Here is a 19,840-nt window from a genome sequence, read left to right as displayed (position 1 = left end):
ATCTTTACCTGGGATTTTGTGAATCTGTTTGAACATGTTTCTGTACCAGTCCTTTGATAGCTCTGTGTTCTAGAAGAGAAAAATATGCAGATGGTCTTTTATTTATACACGTTTTTGGATGAAATTATTTTAGTCAAAGTAAACACAGGTGAATCTTGAGAATGGCCTATTTCTGTACCCGTACTGGGACTCTGGGTACTGGGACAGCTGAATATTCAGACAGTCTCATTGTCTTTCCTTCCATGTCTGCTGGACTCTCAGAGAAAGATCTATTCTGGCTGACAGCAGGGCTCCGATTAGGGCCACTGCCCTGCTCCGCAACAGCTTCTGAAATACACGACCACAAAGTCAGATCATAGATAAATGATGAAAAACACTGATCTGGAACTTTCAGCCAACACTTATCTAGGACAATACCTTCAAGGGATCACTGAACGATTTAATGTTTAAATTTAAATGAGTAAGTCATGGCTACAGATATATTAGAAAAGACCGTTTTCCTAGGAAGGTCAGATCTATTTGAATTTCTTGCAACACTTTTATTTTATTTATTTATTATTTTATTATTCCTTTATTTTGAACCTTAGTTGAATAACGTAAATGTTTCTCATGACACTGACTGATGGACCTTTATTATGGATTAAGACCGGTGTGCCAATTTTCTGGGTAAAATGACAGTTGACGCTGCAAGAATTTCTGACAATTACATCCTATCTGACAGAAAAATAACAAGTAATCAATATGAGTCCAATCTCAAAAGCTGCTGCTAATCTTTGTGGTGGCAGTTGTGCTGGTTCATATTTTTGTAGAAAACGTGATCCTTTTTTTTTTAGGATTCTTTGATGAATAGAATATACTGTCACTTTTGATCCATTTAATGTGTCTTGCTGAATAAAAGTGTTTATTTCTTTAAAATAAAATAAAAAAATCATACTGAGGTCAAACTTTTGAATGGTAGTGTCCATAATTAATATATACACAATGCACATAACCATAGAAACAGACACTCCCACCTTAAAGTGCCCCATTATGCAATTTTAAAGGGTTTTTTAAGTGCATCCATAAGCAAAAAAAAACACTTTCTCATGATGAATAAGTTGAAAGACAAGTGTCCGAAACGGTTCGATAAAGGCAATCTCTCTAAACGAAACTAAAGCAAAGTTTTGCTCTTTAAACATAACTTTGGAAACTAATCACATGTGAATGTTAGAGAATATTCTATACAGTTTGTTTTTTTTCGATATCATGACAGCGATTTGTTTTTTAATTAGCTTGATACTCGATTCTACTTTTGATGCCAGCTGAAATATTGAGAGGCTAATATTTACCTCTGTTGTGCTGCAGCAAGACGATTGTTGGGTTCACACTGCTGGTGGGTGGATATGAAGAGGACACTTTGGCTGATGAGGTAATAGCACTCGGATGATCAAGGCAGGATGTGAGCTGAGACTGACTCTCGCTTACAGGCGAATCCACCTGAGGAGGACACAAAAAAGCACTGACTCCGGTGTCACATATTGTTTGTGAAATACAGACAACTTTGAATCTCTCAGAAATTTGCATGGAATTTGCATTCACTTAACATCTCTCTCAAGCAAACGATTATTGCAAAGATTCCTCTATGATGCTGCTGAAGACAATACAGCACTTTTTTTAGTTACTTCTCATTACTGTGTCTTCTGTCTTGAAGAGGCCATCTAAACCAGGAGTATTCAACCCATACTTTATAATAACTTTTATTAAGAATATTTATATAATGCTTGCAGTGTTTTAGTATTTTTTTGATTAGAATGAATACCAGTTTAAGTGTTATAATAATAATACTTTGTGCATTTTTTGGTTTATTAGCTTTAAAGGTGCAGTGTGTATTTTTTAGCGACATCTAGCGGTTCGGTTGTGAGTTGCACTAAGGGCTCAGCCCACTGCTCACCCCTCGCTTTTGAAGACGATACGGTGGCTAAAACAGGACAAACATATCGTCATCTAAGAAAGGCAGAGAAAAGCCAGAGTAAGCCTCTTTAGGTTAGAGTCACGTAATGTATGCAGCGCTGTTTGTTCGCTGTCGGCTACGGTTACAATATGTCGACCTTCATAGAAGGGGGTGCCCACTGTTATGTAGATATAAATGTCTCATTCTAACGTAATAAAAACATTACTGTTTGTTAAGTAAGTTCTTTATACACCACTGAAAACATAGTTATGGAAATGTTATCATAACATTTCTGTTAATAGATACTCAAAATTATTACATACTGCACCTTATAATTATTAAAAAAATTGTTTAGCTTTAATTTTATTTATTTCAGGTTTAGTAACTTATTTTTAAGTTTAAGTTTTTCATCTAATAATATTTTTATTTCAGCTTAACAATTTTTTTTTTTAAATAGTTTGTTAACAATATAAAACTGGCTCAAAAAATCATTAGTTAAAAATTAGTTAATAGTAAAAATGTCATACATTTTTACAATATCTTCTCTAATGACGCCCTAGACAATGTAATGCAATAATGTAGATAATGGAAATGTAAAACAGATCTACAAATGTCATCTTGCTTGTGAAATACATTTCAGTCATTACACTCATTTAAGAATGAAGCGTTCGAAATTTTCCTCACCATTGTCTCCAGAGACCTTGGGATCGAGCTGTTTAATTAGCACTGACATAAATCTCTAAATGATATTTTCACAAGAAAGCAAAGCACTGCTAAAAACTAATGAGCTTCAGACATGGTGACTCACCTTTGTTGGTGTCTCATTGACTTGAGTTGAATTTAAATCAGCTTCGGTGTTGTTTACACTTCTCTCAGGCAGACTTGTTTCTGTGGCATCTCCATTGACCGCACCAAGCCATCCACCTGTAACAAATCCAAACAGTTTAGATTCTCAAAGGATCCGGGAATCTCCAAGGAACTATTTAAAACCTAAAAAGGCATAAACATGGAACAGAGCTGCAACCATTGGCAGCAGACCTGTTTGTTTCCAGCGCTAACCACAATTTATGCCACAACAGATTCCTTAATCCTCCATTAAACGAATCACCAGCCAGAATCTGTCAGAACTGAACCCCACAGAAAGTCTTCATCCACAGAGATGCTAATTTATTACTGGAAAAAAAGCATTCTCTGAACTTTGTCATGAGAACAAGGAGACCATTGAACCCACTGTAAGAAGTGTTTGTTCCAATGGCCTTTTTATTCAGGCACAACAACAATTAAGGCATCTCTCCCAAGTGCTGGCAGTTAGCCAGGATAGTTCCAACATGGAGATGGTGAAAACGTCCACGCTGAAGGTCTCCGTTTCCAGAGCTCAAAGTGGGTGTGAACAAAAGAAGTCTTTGATTACCCCCTGAAAGTATTCACTGAAAGTTATTTGAGCAATGAAGTTGACTGTCAGACAATGCTGTATAAGTTCCTCACCAAAACACACTTTTTTTTCTTATAATTTACTAGCAACTACCCACATCATGCACATTGACAGTGAAAATAACATGTGAAGAGGAGAACACACCATTTCTGTAAACAGAGACCTTTCCAGCTAATGATCGCTCATAAAAAAAAAACTTTTTAGTGTACATTAGCTACACATATCATTAGTAACATTATTTCAGGACACAACGATTAATCTGGCACTGTACTGCTTGGTGAAATATATTCAGAGCACTCTCCTATTGACACATCCTCCATTTCCAACTCACTTTTGGCAGGGTTCACGGATATCTCTTGGCCCGAGCCTTCCTCGTCATCGATGTGCACTAGCGTGGCCCTCAAAGTAACAGCACCCTTGCCCTTACAAACGCGGGTAGGGTCCAACTCTGCAAAATAATACAACTAAATTGATTATCTTTTCAAAGCACTAAATAATGTGTACTGTACATGATGCCAACAACCATATTCTTTTTACATTATTCAAACGTTAGACCCCCAAATCTTAAAAAATACTGGTCTTACCAGTAGGCATGAGATCAGGTGAACTTTTCATGATCCTCAATGGTGTTACTCGCACAGCAGATACAGTGCGCCGACAGGTTGGATGTGCTTCAAGACACATAAACCATAATAAAAAGCTATTATAATTGCATATTTGCAGTTTTTCACATCGCCTGTGACATTTTGGGTTGTGACGTACCCATTGAGAGTTATTGTTAGAAATTGAGAACAACAGCACTAATAATGCTCACATAGAGACCCGAGGGCTTTATAAGTTCTAGCAAGATTATAATCACAGTGTTCTCTGTTGGCTGGCACAAATATCAAGGAAAGATGGATGAACGGAAGGAAATATGGGGCCTGGCAGTAAGAATACTGATTCAACAATGACTCAAGCCAGAGAGGAAGACAGAGGGAGTCTGTTTGTGATTGCTTACTCATTAGCTTCCTGCATCAAGACATTAGACAGCTATTATTCCTTGCTACTGCCTTTTATGTAATACTTACTACAGTGTTTTGATTAGGCTAGGTGATTTGACAGGCTTAAACAATATCATGCAGTTGTGCATTATATGAGGATGTAAGCACAGATTTTAAACTGGTATGCTGAGAAAATGGGTGTCTTTTGTGGTTTTTATCTTAATTGATGTTGTTTTCTATATCTGTGTTGCAATTGTTTTGTAATTTTCATTCACACCCATGTAACTGTAAATAAAGGCTAGCCAGGCCGGTGTAACCTCAAAAAGCTTGATGGAGATAGGAGATACTGAAAGTGTGGCATGCTTACCAGGGCCTGCATCAAATTTCCCTGTGCCCTCTGCTGGAGAGCCCTGCAAATGAGAATGGGTGAAAGAAGAGATAAGGGGAGATGCTAAGACATAATGTTGCTGATGTCATTAGGAAAGAGAACAAAATGGTTGGCAATCAAGACAACTCAACAACAGCACATCCTACTACTCACATCTAAGATATGTTCTATAGCATGTTTACAATTAGTCTTTAAATTGCAAAAAAGCTGGTGCAAAAAACTACACTGTTAGACCTTACCAGGTTTTTTACAGTAAAATACTGGCAACACTGTTGCCAGTAATTTACTGTAAAAATGCACTAAAACTCAAATTAACTAAAAAATACAACTTATTAGTTTTAGTGCATTTTTACAGTAAATTACTGGCAACAGTGTTGCCAGTATTTTACTGTAAAAAACCTGGTAAGGTCTAACAGTGTAGGGGTGGGTGATAGGTACAGTTACTGTGTATAGGATATCAGTATTGTCAGCTGATTAAACTTAATAGAGCCTGTATGTGAATAAATCCTTTCATCTAACTGTAGTCACCAACATAAAAGATAAAAAAAATGGCCTATTTGTTTATTTCCCTTCGGCTTTGGAATAAGTACATTTAGACCTGATCTCATATTTAAGATCAGACAAAGATCTGATAAACTGCTGGATTGTGAAATTTTGACTGGAATAATGTTACAAACAATCCTTCTAATACGGTAAGCGTGAGGGTGCTGATCCATGAGGAGACTGAATACCCCTCAAACTAACGTGTCACACCTTTGGCTGTGGCTCACACTGAAACAAGATACAAAGTGACCTGTAATAGAACATTGACTAGGTAAGAAAATATGGGTCAATGTAAATGTATGTTTCAATAGCTGCCAATTGAACAGATGTTTCTCCCCAGTAATAATAAGTAAGTCACTTATAAAAGTATCTGCCAAATAACTAATTTGATACTGATTACCCAGCAAGCAATAGCCGTCATTTCACCATCTTGACTATACGCAATATAGTTCGGCTATGAGTAACCCACTTCTGGCCAAGATAACCTTGAATTTGGTTACATGTTTGTTTGTGTTTGGTTTAATTTCTTTGACAAAGCATGTAAGTCTATTCTTGGGCTAGTTAGATGTCTATTCTATTTTCACTGACAGCCCAAATTTTGTCTTGTTTTAGCCTAGATGTCAGGACGCCTATTCAATATCTTTTAAATGCAAAATTGCTTGCCGGCTAGTATTTTAAATACCAATTACTATGTGCCAAGTGAGGCCGTAGTTAAAGCAGAGTTTTCTCAAGAGATGCAAAATAGCATCAAAGTCCTGGATAATTGCAGATATTTCTGTTGCATTTCTAATTGATCTCAATGTAAACATTAACCATCTGTCTCTATGCAATGGCTCCTGTCTCATTGACTTATTTTAGCCAACAGTTACAGTCTGTACAAATCAGAACCCGCTAATTAGCCGGCTAAGTAAACTTAGAACATTTAACAGAGCCTATATCTGAATTAAAGTATGTGATATATACATAATATTGATAAAGTACTAAAACATATACAGAAACATAACTGTTACCATTGGATTTATCCCCTTGAAAATGGATATCCTTCTAAATTTAGAAGACTTTTGTAATTCTATAATACACAAATATGCTGTTTATAATAAACAATCGTACCGAATTAGATAAGTGGGAATCATTTTTCAATGTAAAATTAAAAACAGGTCAGCAATAGCAGCTGCACGCATCAATACATCAGTCAAGAGTCACATGGTTTTAGGATCCTTAATACTCTAGATTGCTTCACATGTAGCCTGTGTTGAAGTCATGCTACTAATCCTGATTTAGCTTGAGCTTTGTGGCGTTTTAGTGAATACATCCCAAGCCAAAATAGTAAATAAATATAATATCTTGATAATATTATACCGACTAAAATCTTGCAGCTTACCTTGTGAGGACCTTCAGCTGAGCTTGGTTTAAAGTCCTAACAAACACCCAAACAGGGAGGGCACCCTTTTAAATGTCCTTTGTTGATGCCTATCATAATCCAGACTATCATGTCCTGTTCTCTTCAAAGACCTGAACCTTAATCAAGCTTTACCTCTTTTCAACTACCAAGATGGACCTGTCAACACCAGCAACCTGGGAATGTTCCACCCACTTAGCATTGTGATGAACGAATTAAAGCATCCTGCTTTCCATCCACCTCTCCATCCCTGTCTGGCATGACAAGCACCTCATGAGGCTATGAACTATATTAAGAGAAGATAATAGACCAAATATGTTATAAATCTGGTGTCCTACAAATTTGACAGACTATTGATTGTGGTTTATTTTAAGAATTATCAGAACAGGGCATGGGCCATATGGGTTGGACCAGACACATTTTTCTCACAGTAAACAGTCACCTGAGTGGTCTTATCGTGGTCAAGGGCATGGGCACTGACCGTTCGGGCCACTCTAATGTATTAGAGACACTTATGATGATTACAGTCTTCTTTATCATGCATGCTAAAAATAAAATGCGCCTTAGAAAGTAATTCAAAAGATTTAAATGGCATCCTAGAAATGTCCTAAGAAATAACCACAGACTTTTAAATAAAAATCCAGCCTCATATCCAAATTACACACACAAAAAAAACAAGAAACAATAAAAATCTAAATCTTAGATCTTAGAATCTTAGATCTTAGAAAAAAAGAGAAAAAAAGCACATTTAAATACAGCATAAAAAAAATCTAAATCTTAATATTTGTCCAAGCCAGCCATGACCACGTTATTAGACCAAAATTTGTTTAAACAAACAAATAGCTGGAATCTTGTTGCATTGTGCCTAGTAACTGCTGCACTCAGTCCAGCAGGTCTTCTCCAGGACAAGCTGTAAAACTGAGCAACAGTGGAAAGGCTCATGTCAGACATGGGTCCAAATCTTTGTTTTAAAATCAAAGCACTGGCATAAACCTCAGTCAAGGCCAGGCTATAAATCTCAGGTCTACAACTTTGGCTCATGTAGTGAGAAAAGGGGCCTCCAGCAGGGGCACTTGATAGCTCAATAAATCAATTCATAGTCTCTTACATTTCGGAACAATTTAGCTCAATACAAAACATTGTATAAAAACAAACTTTTTTGACAATAATGAAAATCCTTCTTTACACTTATTGTACACTGTAAAAACAGCATAATTTTAACAGTAAAACGGTAATATCATTTAATGGAATTTTACAGTAAAATTCTCATTTAGAGTGAAAAGCCATAAATTGACATATCCAGAACTCCCTACAACACTTGATGATTTCATTTAATGTTTCTTCGTCTTCTTATTAGTTATGTACATTAGGGTTTTATGCAACCACAGCTTCTGTTTACAATGTAAAATGATTTAATGAAATCCCTCATGCTGTCAATACACATTTTGTGAGCTTTTTATATTATTTATAACACACTCTATTTTCATTTTATATATATATATCAAACTGTAATAAGTGTCAACACTTATTCTTCAACAACATCAATAATCAGCAGCAGCAGTGTAACAGATCTATTCCTCCAAGACCAAATACAGTACATCAACATGGTCATTCACAACATGGAGAGATGTTGTGATAGAATATATATATATATATATATATATATATATATATTCCCATATTAAGCACATTTTTGTGTGTGTAGAAAACATGAAAAGAATGTTCCCTTTGGTAGGCATTGTTTACGGACTTCTCTTCCACGGTTTTCACCACAATTTTCTGCATGACAGCAGCATTGATTTAAGAAATTGGCAAAACTGAACTTGGCTACTGTGGATTTTAATGGCAGATAACTATTGGCGCATAAAAGACATCTCAAATAAAATCTGTGAGAACTCCCCAACCATCAAAATATCCAGAGAAATTCAAAAAGTCACAGCATTAGATTCTAAAGCACAGCAGAAGGTCATCATGTACATCCTTTGGTGCTTTCCATTCCATTATACCAGCCCTATTAAAATAATAAAGGGGGTGACACAAGAAAAAGTACCATGATATTCCACCCAAGAATCTCTGGGGATTGCCTCATTCTATTTCCATGACAGCTTTTAAAGAGTGCAGCTTTAATACACAAAGGAGATCTACAAGGGGCCTGCTGTAGCTGGAGCGAGGGAGCTGGAGGGGAGGGGGGCCGTTACATAACACAGTGTGACTTCTGCTTTGTCAACAAATGGCAGAGGGGGGCACAGAGAGAGAGAGAGAGCTCACCAGGATCACAGCAAACAGCTCCAAACATGGCTCGAGAGCAGCGCTGTAGAAGAACAACTGTGGGTGTTTAATAGAGAATATCCCATCAGTACCGTAAACATCTTCAGCAGACAAACTGGACGGAGGCCTAGACTGTCATACTCTTAACACATTTAAACAATGGCATCATAAAAGGAAATGTATGCAACTGTGGTATTTGCCTCAACCACTATTCATCTGTAGCCTGTCTTAGTTATTTCAGAGCATGATACCACTAGCGGTTTCCATCCAAAGTGGCAAATTTAACTTCTTTTTGAATATTTCATAAAAACATCTGCAAATAAAGTTTAAGAGAACACATCCCATGTGTTTAAGAGAACAAAACCGACACTTCCTGGGAATTGGGACGGAGCAAAATATCTAAGAAAAATGGAGGTTGTTGGAATATTTATCCTATATCATAAATGACTATGCACATTTTTAATGCACATTTTTACAATTTATGCACATCTTGGAGTTTCCATCCAGAAATGTATTTATTTTAATCACAAATGCTCCCCTGTGGCCTCATGGGATAGTAAAGTGTTCATCACATGCAAACTCTTTTATGAGTACTGTGAATTCAGACATGGTTCTTTTGTCACATACTGTTTTCGCCAACTATGCAATTTGGGATGCTGCGATGGTCATCAAGAGGATCAATTGTATTTTTTTTTTTTAAACAATAAACATGACAAAAAAGCAGAAAGTGTCATTGTCCCTTAAATGCATGTTGCCATAACTTAAGTTGGTGATGCACAAACTGTTTTTACAGTGTACATTGCAAAACGCTCTAAGACAAGTCTGTTAAAATATGGTAAAAAAAAAAATGGTAAAAAAATATGGAAATTTATTTATTTATTTTAAATTTGTGATATCTCAAAATGCTCACAAAAACAGGTGGATGGAAACATACTGTAGACTGTCAGTGAAACCTCTCAGTCATATTCTGAGAAAGATGCTGAACAACTGAAAACAGCATATGTTGCAGACAGGGAAATAATAACTCACAAAAAAAACTAATATGGCACAAAGGGAGGCACAAAAAAACTAATATGGCACAAAGGGAGGGTAAAACTGTAAAATGATGCACAGATGAAGTAAATAATGCTAAAATAGCCAAAGATTTGTGCTCTTCTCTCGATTTACTTACTATTCTGAACTCCAATGAACTTACAACTTTTAGGAACATCAGTTATGCACCTCAAATCATCTTTTCAATTATGAAATACTTTGATTTTCGAAGTTGGACAAACAAGCATAACTGTTTACTCCCATTTGCTTTTTTCCCAGCATGCACAGCAGTATGAATAATTATAGTTGCCTTGTTTGACCATTTGCCAGTTTTATTTACGTAAGTTACGACAATAAAGACTTAAAAACATACTGTTCTTTTGAAATTTCCATTCACCAAAAAGCATATCACAGATTTCACAAAAAAAATTAAGCAGCACAACTGATTTTAACATTGATAATAATAGATAATTTTCAATTTCTAATAATATTTTATAAAATGTCTATTACTGCATTTTTTTTTACCAAATGCAGCCTTGGTGAGCATGAGAGACTGAGATCATTTCAAAAACATCTCAAACATATTTAGCATATTCTATGACATCATAACGGTTATAACTATTTTATTTTTAATAAATGTAATAATATATCATACATTTTAATATATAAGTTTTACAGTATCATTTTTATACTAAATAGATCTCCTTCATTAACAAAACTGTTTCTCAGCAGAGACTACTAATATTACAACCAAAATCAACTGGTTTTATAACCAATTCAATATTTCTGTCCCACTACCGACCCAAGCACTCATAACACACTATTAGCATGGCTACTGAGAGCTATTATCAAAACAATACCGTTAAAAACAGAGATAATGCCATCTAAAATAGACACTTAAAAAAAAAACATCTGACATTACGTCACGGAATACAGAAGCCTATTTGTAAGAAGTCTGTAAGATGTTTTAGTGCACAGCTGTGTATAAATGAGTCAAAGTCTCCTGGCCTGGCCCTCACAGGCCCCGGCATCTGCTGACCAGGACAACAGGCGGCCACAGAGGGAGGGGCACACGGCGCATGCACAGCATCAACTGCAGCTCAAGCCAGAAAAAAAAAAAGCTTTATGCGCAGCATGGATGTTCTAGAAGGACAGATGGGGCAAATGATAATGAGTTTCACACTTGGGATACAAAGCAGTGCGTAATGGGGTGGCTTTTGATATCAAATGACTTACAAAGCTCATAAGGCATGAGGGATTTATTTTGTAGGTAATAAAAATAAAAATGGACCAGACTGAGCTTTGGGATACTGAATTTTGGCGCCTAAGTGAACAGCTCAGGATGTGACATTTAAGGATCAATGACAAGCGCATCCTTATATCTAATGAGGCTTCATACAGTTGTGTCGTCATGACATTTTTGACTTTATTATGCACACTTGCCCAGAAGAAAAAGTTAAAAATCTGGGCTGTGTCTGAAATCGCATACTCTTTTGAGCAAATACTTACTTTGAGTTAATTAGTAATTACGACACGGCCGCTAAAAATACACTCTAAAAAATGCTGGGTAGTTTTAACCCAATTTGGGGTAAAATATGGACAAACCCAGCCATTGGGTTACATTTTTTAATTCGATTTTTTACCCAATGGCTGGGTTTGTCCATATTTTACCCAAAATTGGGTGAAAAAAAGTGTGTGTAAAATGAGTGTGTGTACAATGTTAAAAAAAAAGTTGCTGCCGTAATTAAGTACAATCAACTTGGATGTTTAAGATTTGTTATTACAACATTTTTTCTTTTGTCAAATCAACTTAAATAATTTATTTAGTTCAGATAACTTCTCCTTCCATTCTCCTTCATTGTATTAACTCACTTTTTCCAGTTCAATCAACTTAAAATTTTAAGGCAACCAGGTTACTTACTTTTTTTAAGTTAAACCAACAATATTTTTTTCATGGGATAGTAAAGTGTTCAACATATGCACACTTAAGAATCTCACCGGTAGTTCATCCGGATACTTTTTGCCAACTCTTTTATGAGTACTGTGAATTCGGACATACTTCTTTTGTCACATAGTGCTTTCGCCAACTATGCGATTACGGATGCTGCTATGGCCATCAAGAGGATCAATTGTATTATATTTGAATTTTTTAAAGAATAAACATGAAAAAAAGGCAGAAAGTGTCATTGTCCCTTAAATACATGTACAGTTGCCATAACTTTAGTTGCTTTATGTTATGCACAAACTGTTTTTACAGTGTACAATGCAAAATGCTCCAAGACAAGTCTGTTAAAATATGGTAAAAAAGTACACTGTTAATATTAAGAAACTTTCTGTACTGATATTTCACAGGTGATTTACCCATATTTTGATTAACGACAATACTGGTCATTTTCTGCCAGGACATTATCCATTTTTCTCTAAAAAGAAAAAAAATTGTTTCTACAGTGAATATATTAAGCACTAGGAAAATCTCACTGGCCAACAACTCGTCAATATTATTCCAACCAACAGAGAATTTAGGCACCCCACTTGCAATGCAGACAGAGACAACTGTTTCAGACCTCTCAGTTATGTGGCTGGTGCCTGATAATTTTGTCAGGGAGATGTAGACTATTTAACCACACCTAAAAACAGCTCTATGATAATCCAGACATTTCAAGTGCTTCCCTAATGATGGAGGACCCCAAATCTCAGTGTTGAGCAACACCACTAGGCACGGCCTTTATAAAGCAAGCCAAGCCATGCACATTCACACACACACTTGGATTTCACACTCTATTGAAAGGTGAACAGTTCACATCAATCTAAAAAACACAATATAATTACATTATCTGAAGGTCCACCATGTTCCAGCAATGCGTTACGCAAGGCAAATGAATTAAAACAGCGTTTAAGCTCTGACATATCATTGTCACATTCTGTCAAAATAACTCTCATCAGACAAACATCATCCCAACACTGACCTCAAGCCAGCTGGTCTACAATCTGTCAAAGCAACAAGAGGTGAAAATAAAAATCTGTCAGCATAACACAATCTGAAGCAGAGACAGTCTGTTCAACTTCTAACCTGCTGCTTTGTGCACACAGACCTTGAAATTTGTAGCACTAACAAAACATACAGACTCGCACACACTTAAGTGCCACTCAAAGCCACACTGCAGTCAATGGGGTATAAGGAAAGTATGGGGTACGATGAAGGTTGCTAAGCAACATGGCGAAACACTGAAACAATTTGGATGGGAATGGATTTTAAGCGACATCATCTGTCAAAAAGATGCCTCAATCATCGTCAATGATAACCACAAATATGCAGACATTCACACCAGCAGCACAATTGCTTTTATACAGTATTAAATAAATAGTATGTTAATATGTACATACATTTTAGACAGTAATGCCATAGCTACTTTTGAGTATTTTGTGTTTATTAACCGTCCGCATCAAATAACACACTAGTGTTGCTTCCTTCTTGGAAGAATCAGTGTTTTTGAACAAATCAGCTGAGTGAATGATTCAATGATTCACTCGTTTGTTTCATTCATGAATTAATACGAATTTTCAAACAAATCAAATCTATTTAGTGAAATCTATTTAGTCACTTGTCGCCACCTAGTACATAATGCAACTTGCAGAAAGGGTTACTTGACTTTACCAAATTAATATTTAATGTTGTTCATGATTTTAAGTAATTTTCCTTGAAAGGAGGTAACAATTTATAATAACTTTCATTAATAAATCATTCATAAACATATAATGCTTAACGGATGATTACTTAATTAATATATACTCAAATAGCTATGAAAATGTGCTTGTTAATGTTTACTAAAACGTGCTTAGGTGTTAGTACTAAAATGTACAAAATGATTAAAAGTAAACGTTAGAAAGCATTTACAAATAACGAATAGTTTCAGCTTTAGATTGGGTACTGCAAAAACATGAATAAATAATTAACAAATGATTTACAGATGTGTAAATAGGGTGAATTCGGGTCATTTGGGGCACTTTTTCCATTGAGATGACTGTCCATCAAGGTACTAAAAGTTTAGTAAACGTTTATAAATAAATATCTACAAATTTAACTTGAAAAAATAGTTATGTGTAAATAGTTAAAGTCTGAGTAATATGTTAAAATAAATAGTGAGTAAAGTTATTCAAAATAAATACCAATTAAACATTAGTTTACTATTTAACTAATATTTACATTAAATAATAATTTGAATCTAATAGATTAAATTACTAAATAATTTAATCATTATATAATGTATAATACGTTTATTTAAACATAAATAAGCATATTATCTCATAGCTATTTGAATATATATGTATATATATATGAACTAATTCGTTAAGCATTATGTTTGTTATTTATTGATTCATTTAATGATAATGCTAACCATGATCATATGAATAACAATAAATGATGATTATTAATAATTATGTAATGTTTAATAAGTTCAATAGTAAACATTAACAGGCAAATTAATTCAAATTTCTAGCTATGTATATTAACATATTAACTAATGAACTGATAATATGATGTTTATTGTCAATGATTTATTAATGATTTATAAACAAATGCTATTATAAAGTGTTTGTATCTATATGGCGAAAATGCGAACAATGAAAAATACAGTGAAAAGTCTCAGCAAGTTATGGGCTGGACGTATTGTTGTATATTACGAAATATAGATGCTGTTGTTAATTGCAACTCAATCTACATCTTTATCTGGACACTGGACATGAATATGTGTCGAAGTATTTGTAATTGTATGTACATGACTACCAGTTGCATAAAATACAATACAACCAAATATAACAGAGATCAAAAATCTACATACATTTGCTTGGGATTTTCAACACCATTAAATTTCATCTGTGTCGCTGACAAAGACAACATAACAGATGACTTTTTAATGGCCAAAGTACTTAACCACTTGTTAAAAAAAAATAGTGGATGCTATTAATATGGTAATCCCTTCAATCCTATGGATGTGGGTGACTCAGGGGCTCCGTGAATGAATGGGAAGCCTGCGATTTTAATCCCCCAGAGCACTTCCTCTCTAGTCTGCACTACCAGAGCTAAGTGATTCATTCCAGCGGCTACCATACGCCAGCCCGCTCTCTCTTAGCTGTTTGTGTCCAATTTGAGTGATTTTTAAAATTAAGAACGTGCCTGAAAAGCATTTCATGAGAAAAATAAAGGCTTAATTTTTGGTTACCAAGTGTTTGAAACAGCAGGGAAATGTGAAGTGGCAGTAAATGACACTTGGAGAAATTGAATAATGGCATGTTATTAGCAGTCAAAGCATGTCTGGGCATAATTGCAGTGCTACAAAAAAGGCAACAACTTTTATGCCATTATCGGTGCCCTAGAGAGACTTAAAAAAAATCCTGAAGTATAATAGCTTATAAATCTAGAAATATGTATAATGTAACAACCTGATGATCCTATTTAAGATCAGCCATGTCAAAAGTGTTATAGTTTGTCTATTCATTTGTCACTAATTTAAACAGTGTTTCAACACCAATCTTATAGGTGCCTGTTCAACACACTAGACAGTAACATGATTCTACACAAAGCTTATAAAATATTAAGCACCCCACACAAATTATTCATTATCTTTGTAAGGAGACGGCTTCCAAAGATGCTGGCAGGAACTTCACCCAAATGTTGCAGTCCCTCACCTACTTAAGATTTTAATGTTGTTCACTTCCTCTTTGCTGAAATACTATATACAGTACCTTTTTCACAGGGTGTGAGATTTAAGGAGTGAGATGTCCGCTTCATTCGGATTACAGCTACAATATAACAATAAGGAATATACCAGAACTTATAGTTATCACATTTTGGCTCGTGTTAACAATTACAGTAAACCTGCTGGTTATTTATTTAACATTTATCAATACTAGAAGGGAAATATGTTGACATTATAGCAGCCCATATCACTTTAGTCTCTAATGCCAATGAACTATAGTTTTAAATCAGGAAAAGTCATTAATTTTAAAAGTTTAAGATTATGCACCTGGATAGCCTTCCACAGCCTTACACCAAACAAAGTTTGCACAAGAAATAAAAAAATCATAAATTAATTTGAGATTAAATGTAGTGCTCCATTTCAATATTATTGTAAAACAGGGTTTTTAACACTGTGAAAATACAGTATTTGTACACATATTTTTTTTTACCTTTTAATCAAATCTCTAAAAATAAATAAGCTAATTTAACTGGGTTAACTAATAACAAAATGACACCTAATTTTGTTGTTTGTAGATCAACTTCATTATACTTTAACCAGGATTTTTAAACTGCTATTTGGAAGGTCAGTTACCAACAAAATATATTACTGAAAAAAACTGTCTGTTTTAAAGCTGGACGATGCTGGGCCGCATTTCTTAAGTATCGTGACCTAAGGTGATAGTATACCATTGGTACCATTGTTCTACAATCTACTTAGACTTGCTTTTTTGAGAAACACAGCCCTTGTCATTTATGGTCCAGGGGTGATAACTACCATAGTGAGATTGAGGATGACCTGGTAGACCTCGATAAAGCCAGTTAGACAAGTTCCAAAAACCATCTTAGGCTAATATAACATGCATGGTTTGCCAGCCACTTTGCCTTTTGCCACTTTTCATAAAATAAAATTCTAAATGCATCATTGTATTATATAAACAGCAGCAAACACATTTGCTACAATCATAATCATATCAAATCACTGCACTTGCTGCTATGTCCTAACTTACCTGAGGAAAAAAAAGTTAGGTAGCAGTAACTGTGTTCTAAATTCTTTAGAAATTACATCAAATATTATTTTTATATACTTAAATATACAAAAGGCACTTTTGCATAGTTCAAACATACTATACGACAGCCGCATAAACCGCACTGCATTAGAACAACTCATCCTAACATTCATCTTCGTAAATACAGGCTGTTATATCTTTGGGACTAAAATCTGGATAAACTGTCCCGTTTAATTTGTCAAGCCATCTACAATGCAAGGGATTGAACTCGTGAAGTCTGGTTTCTGCCCCCCCCTGCATATCCAGTCCTATTCCTTATTTGGATGTCAAGTGTAGTCGAAGTCAGGAGGGCTCTTTTCCTGCGGAATACAAATTATCTCCATCCCGTCTCCTTCATCTGACATCTTATAAACGCCTGAGCTCTTCAATAAGAATGCAATTTATAGTTTCAGCCTTTACAATATAGCCATAAATTTAACACTAAGGCTATACAATAATATCAATAGTGCTGAAATAACTAAAACACTAACCCACGTTGCCGCACTTCTGCACTGCACATTTGTCTGCAATGGATGGCCGCTGCGGTTTATTGTAATAAACCCTGAGCCAAATAATAGCCTCCAAACGAAGTAAACACGCAAACTTTACGTTTTAGTTTGATGTGAAATATCACTGAGGTATTCAAATAATGTGGATATGACGGAGAATGTAGTATGTGTTGTGTAATACACTCACCTTTCTGAGGAAGCAGTCCAGTTTTCCGTATTGATAAGGCTGCTGTACGCTGCACAATTCAGTGACGGTCACCGCACGCGCTCGCTCGTGCGTCGAGCCTCTCACGCTCTCATCATCATAATATCACTGGCGTGAGTGGAGAGGGAGGGAGAGAGAGAGAGAGAGAGAGAGGCGTTCCGTGGAGCCACAGACGTTTAGTAGAAATCGTTTTTTAATTTAATAAAAGTGCATTTGCAGTCCACATTTGAATGAATAATAATACATTTAAATAAAACATATTACATTCCGTTAATTATTTCCTCATTTAAATTTCAACAACAAATTATAATAATCTACATTCCGTTAATTATTTCCTCATTTAAATTTCAACAACAAATTATAATAATCTAGCTTTAATTAAGTTATGTTATAATTGTAAGCTAAACCTTGGAAGTTTGCTGAGGCCCCCTAGCGGTACGTCGACCCCCTTGTTGAGAACCATAGAGGAGCTAATAATAAAAAAAGAATTGACAGAAAATATAGATACATTTTAAAGTAAAAGGGTCATACCTAAGTTTATTAATTATAACCATATTCCAAATAAGTAATATTAATATATTATTTTGTGAGAAACAGGCATTTGCGTAACACGTAGCCAACTGCGACTGGAATTTTTAACATAGGCCTATTATCAAAGCAAAAAAATAAAACAGCGTTTCATGTGCACTATAGGCTGAATACTACAATCTTAGGGTAAACAGCAAATTGACTTGATAAAGCCCTCTTTGTTCTCTTTATAAACACTGAGTGACGTCTTCAGACGAACAAGTTTCATGCGCGCATATGATTAACAGATCAACCGCGCGGGATTTACTAACTCCTCAAGCACGATGACATTTCCGTAAACATTTAAAACATATACATGTAAACGTCAGTGTTTTATATTTTTTCTCATATAAAATAACGATGACGTTTGAGATATCAAGGGCTACTCAAAAATGTGTGAGCAACAGAAAACGCGGTACGTGCAAACAACACCTCTGTGAGAGCTGTGGATGTGGGCGAAAAACGCCCACAACGTCTCTTATAATTTATTAAATGTTTATATATTTTAAATATTTGAATTTTTAAGCTTTTTTAAATCGATTGACTGAAATCATCGTCAGGATTCGTAATTGATGCATCAATGAAACGAGTGAATAGTTACACCCCCTGGCCTACCTGCTGAGAAAAGTATTTAGTAGTGGTGACACCCCTACTAAATACTTTTCTGTGAACTTACCAAAAACATCCGCTAGAGGCCAATGTTTACACATATAACTTTGCATTTTGAGCTACAGCAGGGGTTCTCAACTCTGGCTGTCAAGGTCCTCTTTCCTGCAGAGTTTAGCTCCAACCCTGATAACTTATTTAACTGTCTATGGATGACTCTCCCTTTAACTTTGCGACTTTCCAATTACAGTACCAACACTTACGGTCTTGGCCACTTAAAAACGCACGCGCACGCGACAGGAGTGTGAATTAAAAGTTCTACACACACTTCACGCCTTTTTGAACACTTGTGCCAAATACAGGAAATACGCCATGCAAGTGGTCAAGTGCAAACCTTTTTACAGTCTATGGTGCAAACACGGAGGATGCAATTCTCATTTCTTATTTGTGCATCCTCGTTTCCATTTCCTCGCTTCCTTCCCTCGCGTCTCAGCTTCACCCCCTGTAGGACGCGAGGGAAGAAAGTGAGGATAAGAAAAGGAGGACGGATGAATCGAATAAAAGCTTTTTTATATACATGAATACTTGATCACTCGAGCGTCATCAGCGGCGCAAAAAGGAACTGCCCTTATGTTGTTGAAGTTTGGTTATTAATAAATTCATAATCAATAATAATAAAGATAGGCTGCTACACTGTTGAAATATGTGAGATGTGCGGTTTATATAAACTGCAAAGGTAAAGTATAACTTAAAAAGATTGTGACCGATGTGAAGGGGGGGGGGGGTGCCTCACGTCATGGATGGAGGACGGAGGAGCGACAATCTATAAATTTAAATTCCATTATGCAGTTTCTGTAATGAAGGAAATGAAACAATTGTACACTTATTTTTCAGTTGTAATTATACTAAATTATTTTGGTCCCAGTTTCTTGGTTTTTTTTTCGAGTTATTTTATACATTTGTCCTAATAACGGATGTAATGTTCTTGTTTATGTAGCCTATTGTATTCTGGTTTATTGGAAATGGATAATATAATTAAACTTCTCATTCTATTTGGAAAATGTCATATACATAAAGCAAAATGTATATCGACTGTACCAAATGTTAGACTATTTTCCACTGATCTGAAGATTTTTTATGACTCTAACTTCAATACACAACAAGCTAAAAGCTCTGAAGACATCAAAACTGT

At 35.3% G+C, this 19,840-nt stretch overlaps 1 protein-coding gene across 6 annotated transcripts in view; it reads right to left on the bottom strand.

Moving 5' to 3' along the window:
• sorbs1 (sorbin and SH3 domain containing 1) overlaps positions 1–17,570 on the bottom strand; it is a 47,943-nt gene extending 30,373 nt beyond the window's left edge. For 2 of the 6 annotated variants that reach the window (XM_039672087.2, XM_089116985.1), the window contains exons 1-8: positions 17,458–17,570; positions 4,713–4,755; positions 3,947–4,033; positions 3,694–3,810; positions 2,739–2,854; positions 1,329–1,476; positions 179–327; positions 9–69 (exon numbers count right to left, since the gene is read on the bottom strand). In XM_039672087.2, the coding sequence (XP_039528021.1) occupies positions 9–69; positions 179–327; positions 1,329–1,476; positions 2,739–2,854; positions 3,694–3,810; positions 3,947–3,977 (622 nt within the window). In that variant the 5' untranslated portion in view covers positions 3,978–4,033; positions 4,713–4,755; positions 17,458–17,570. Of the gene's footprint in view, positions 1–8; positions 70–178; positions 328–1,328; positions 1,477–2,738; positions 2,855–3,693; positions 3,811–3,946; positions 4,034–4,712; positions 4,756–17,457 lie in introns of those variants that run through there. The other 4 variants (XM_089116984.1, XM_089116982.1, XM_089116980.1 and 1 more) reach the window with 2 other exon arrangements.
• Positions 17,571–19,840: the final 2,270 nt, after the last annotated feature.

The sequence above is a fragment of the Pimephales promelas genome, chromosome 11 (assembly GCF_988280905.1).
Source record: "Pimephales promelas chromosome 11, fPimPro1.hap1.1, whole genome shotgun sequence".
NCBI classification, from domain to species: domain Eukaryota; kingdom Metazoa; phylum Chordata; class Actinopteri; order Cypriniformes; family Leuciscidae; genus Pimephales; species Pimephales promelas.
This window is presented reverse-complemented; position numbering and strand designations above follow the sequence as displayed.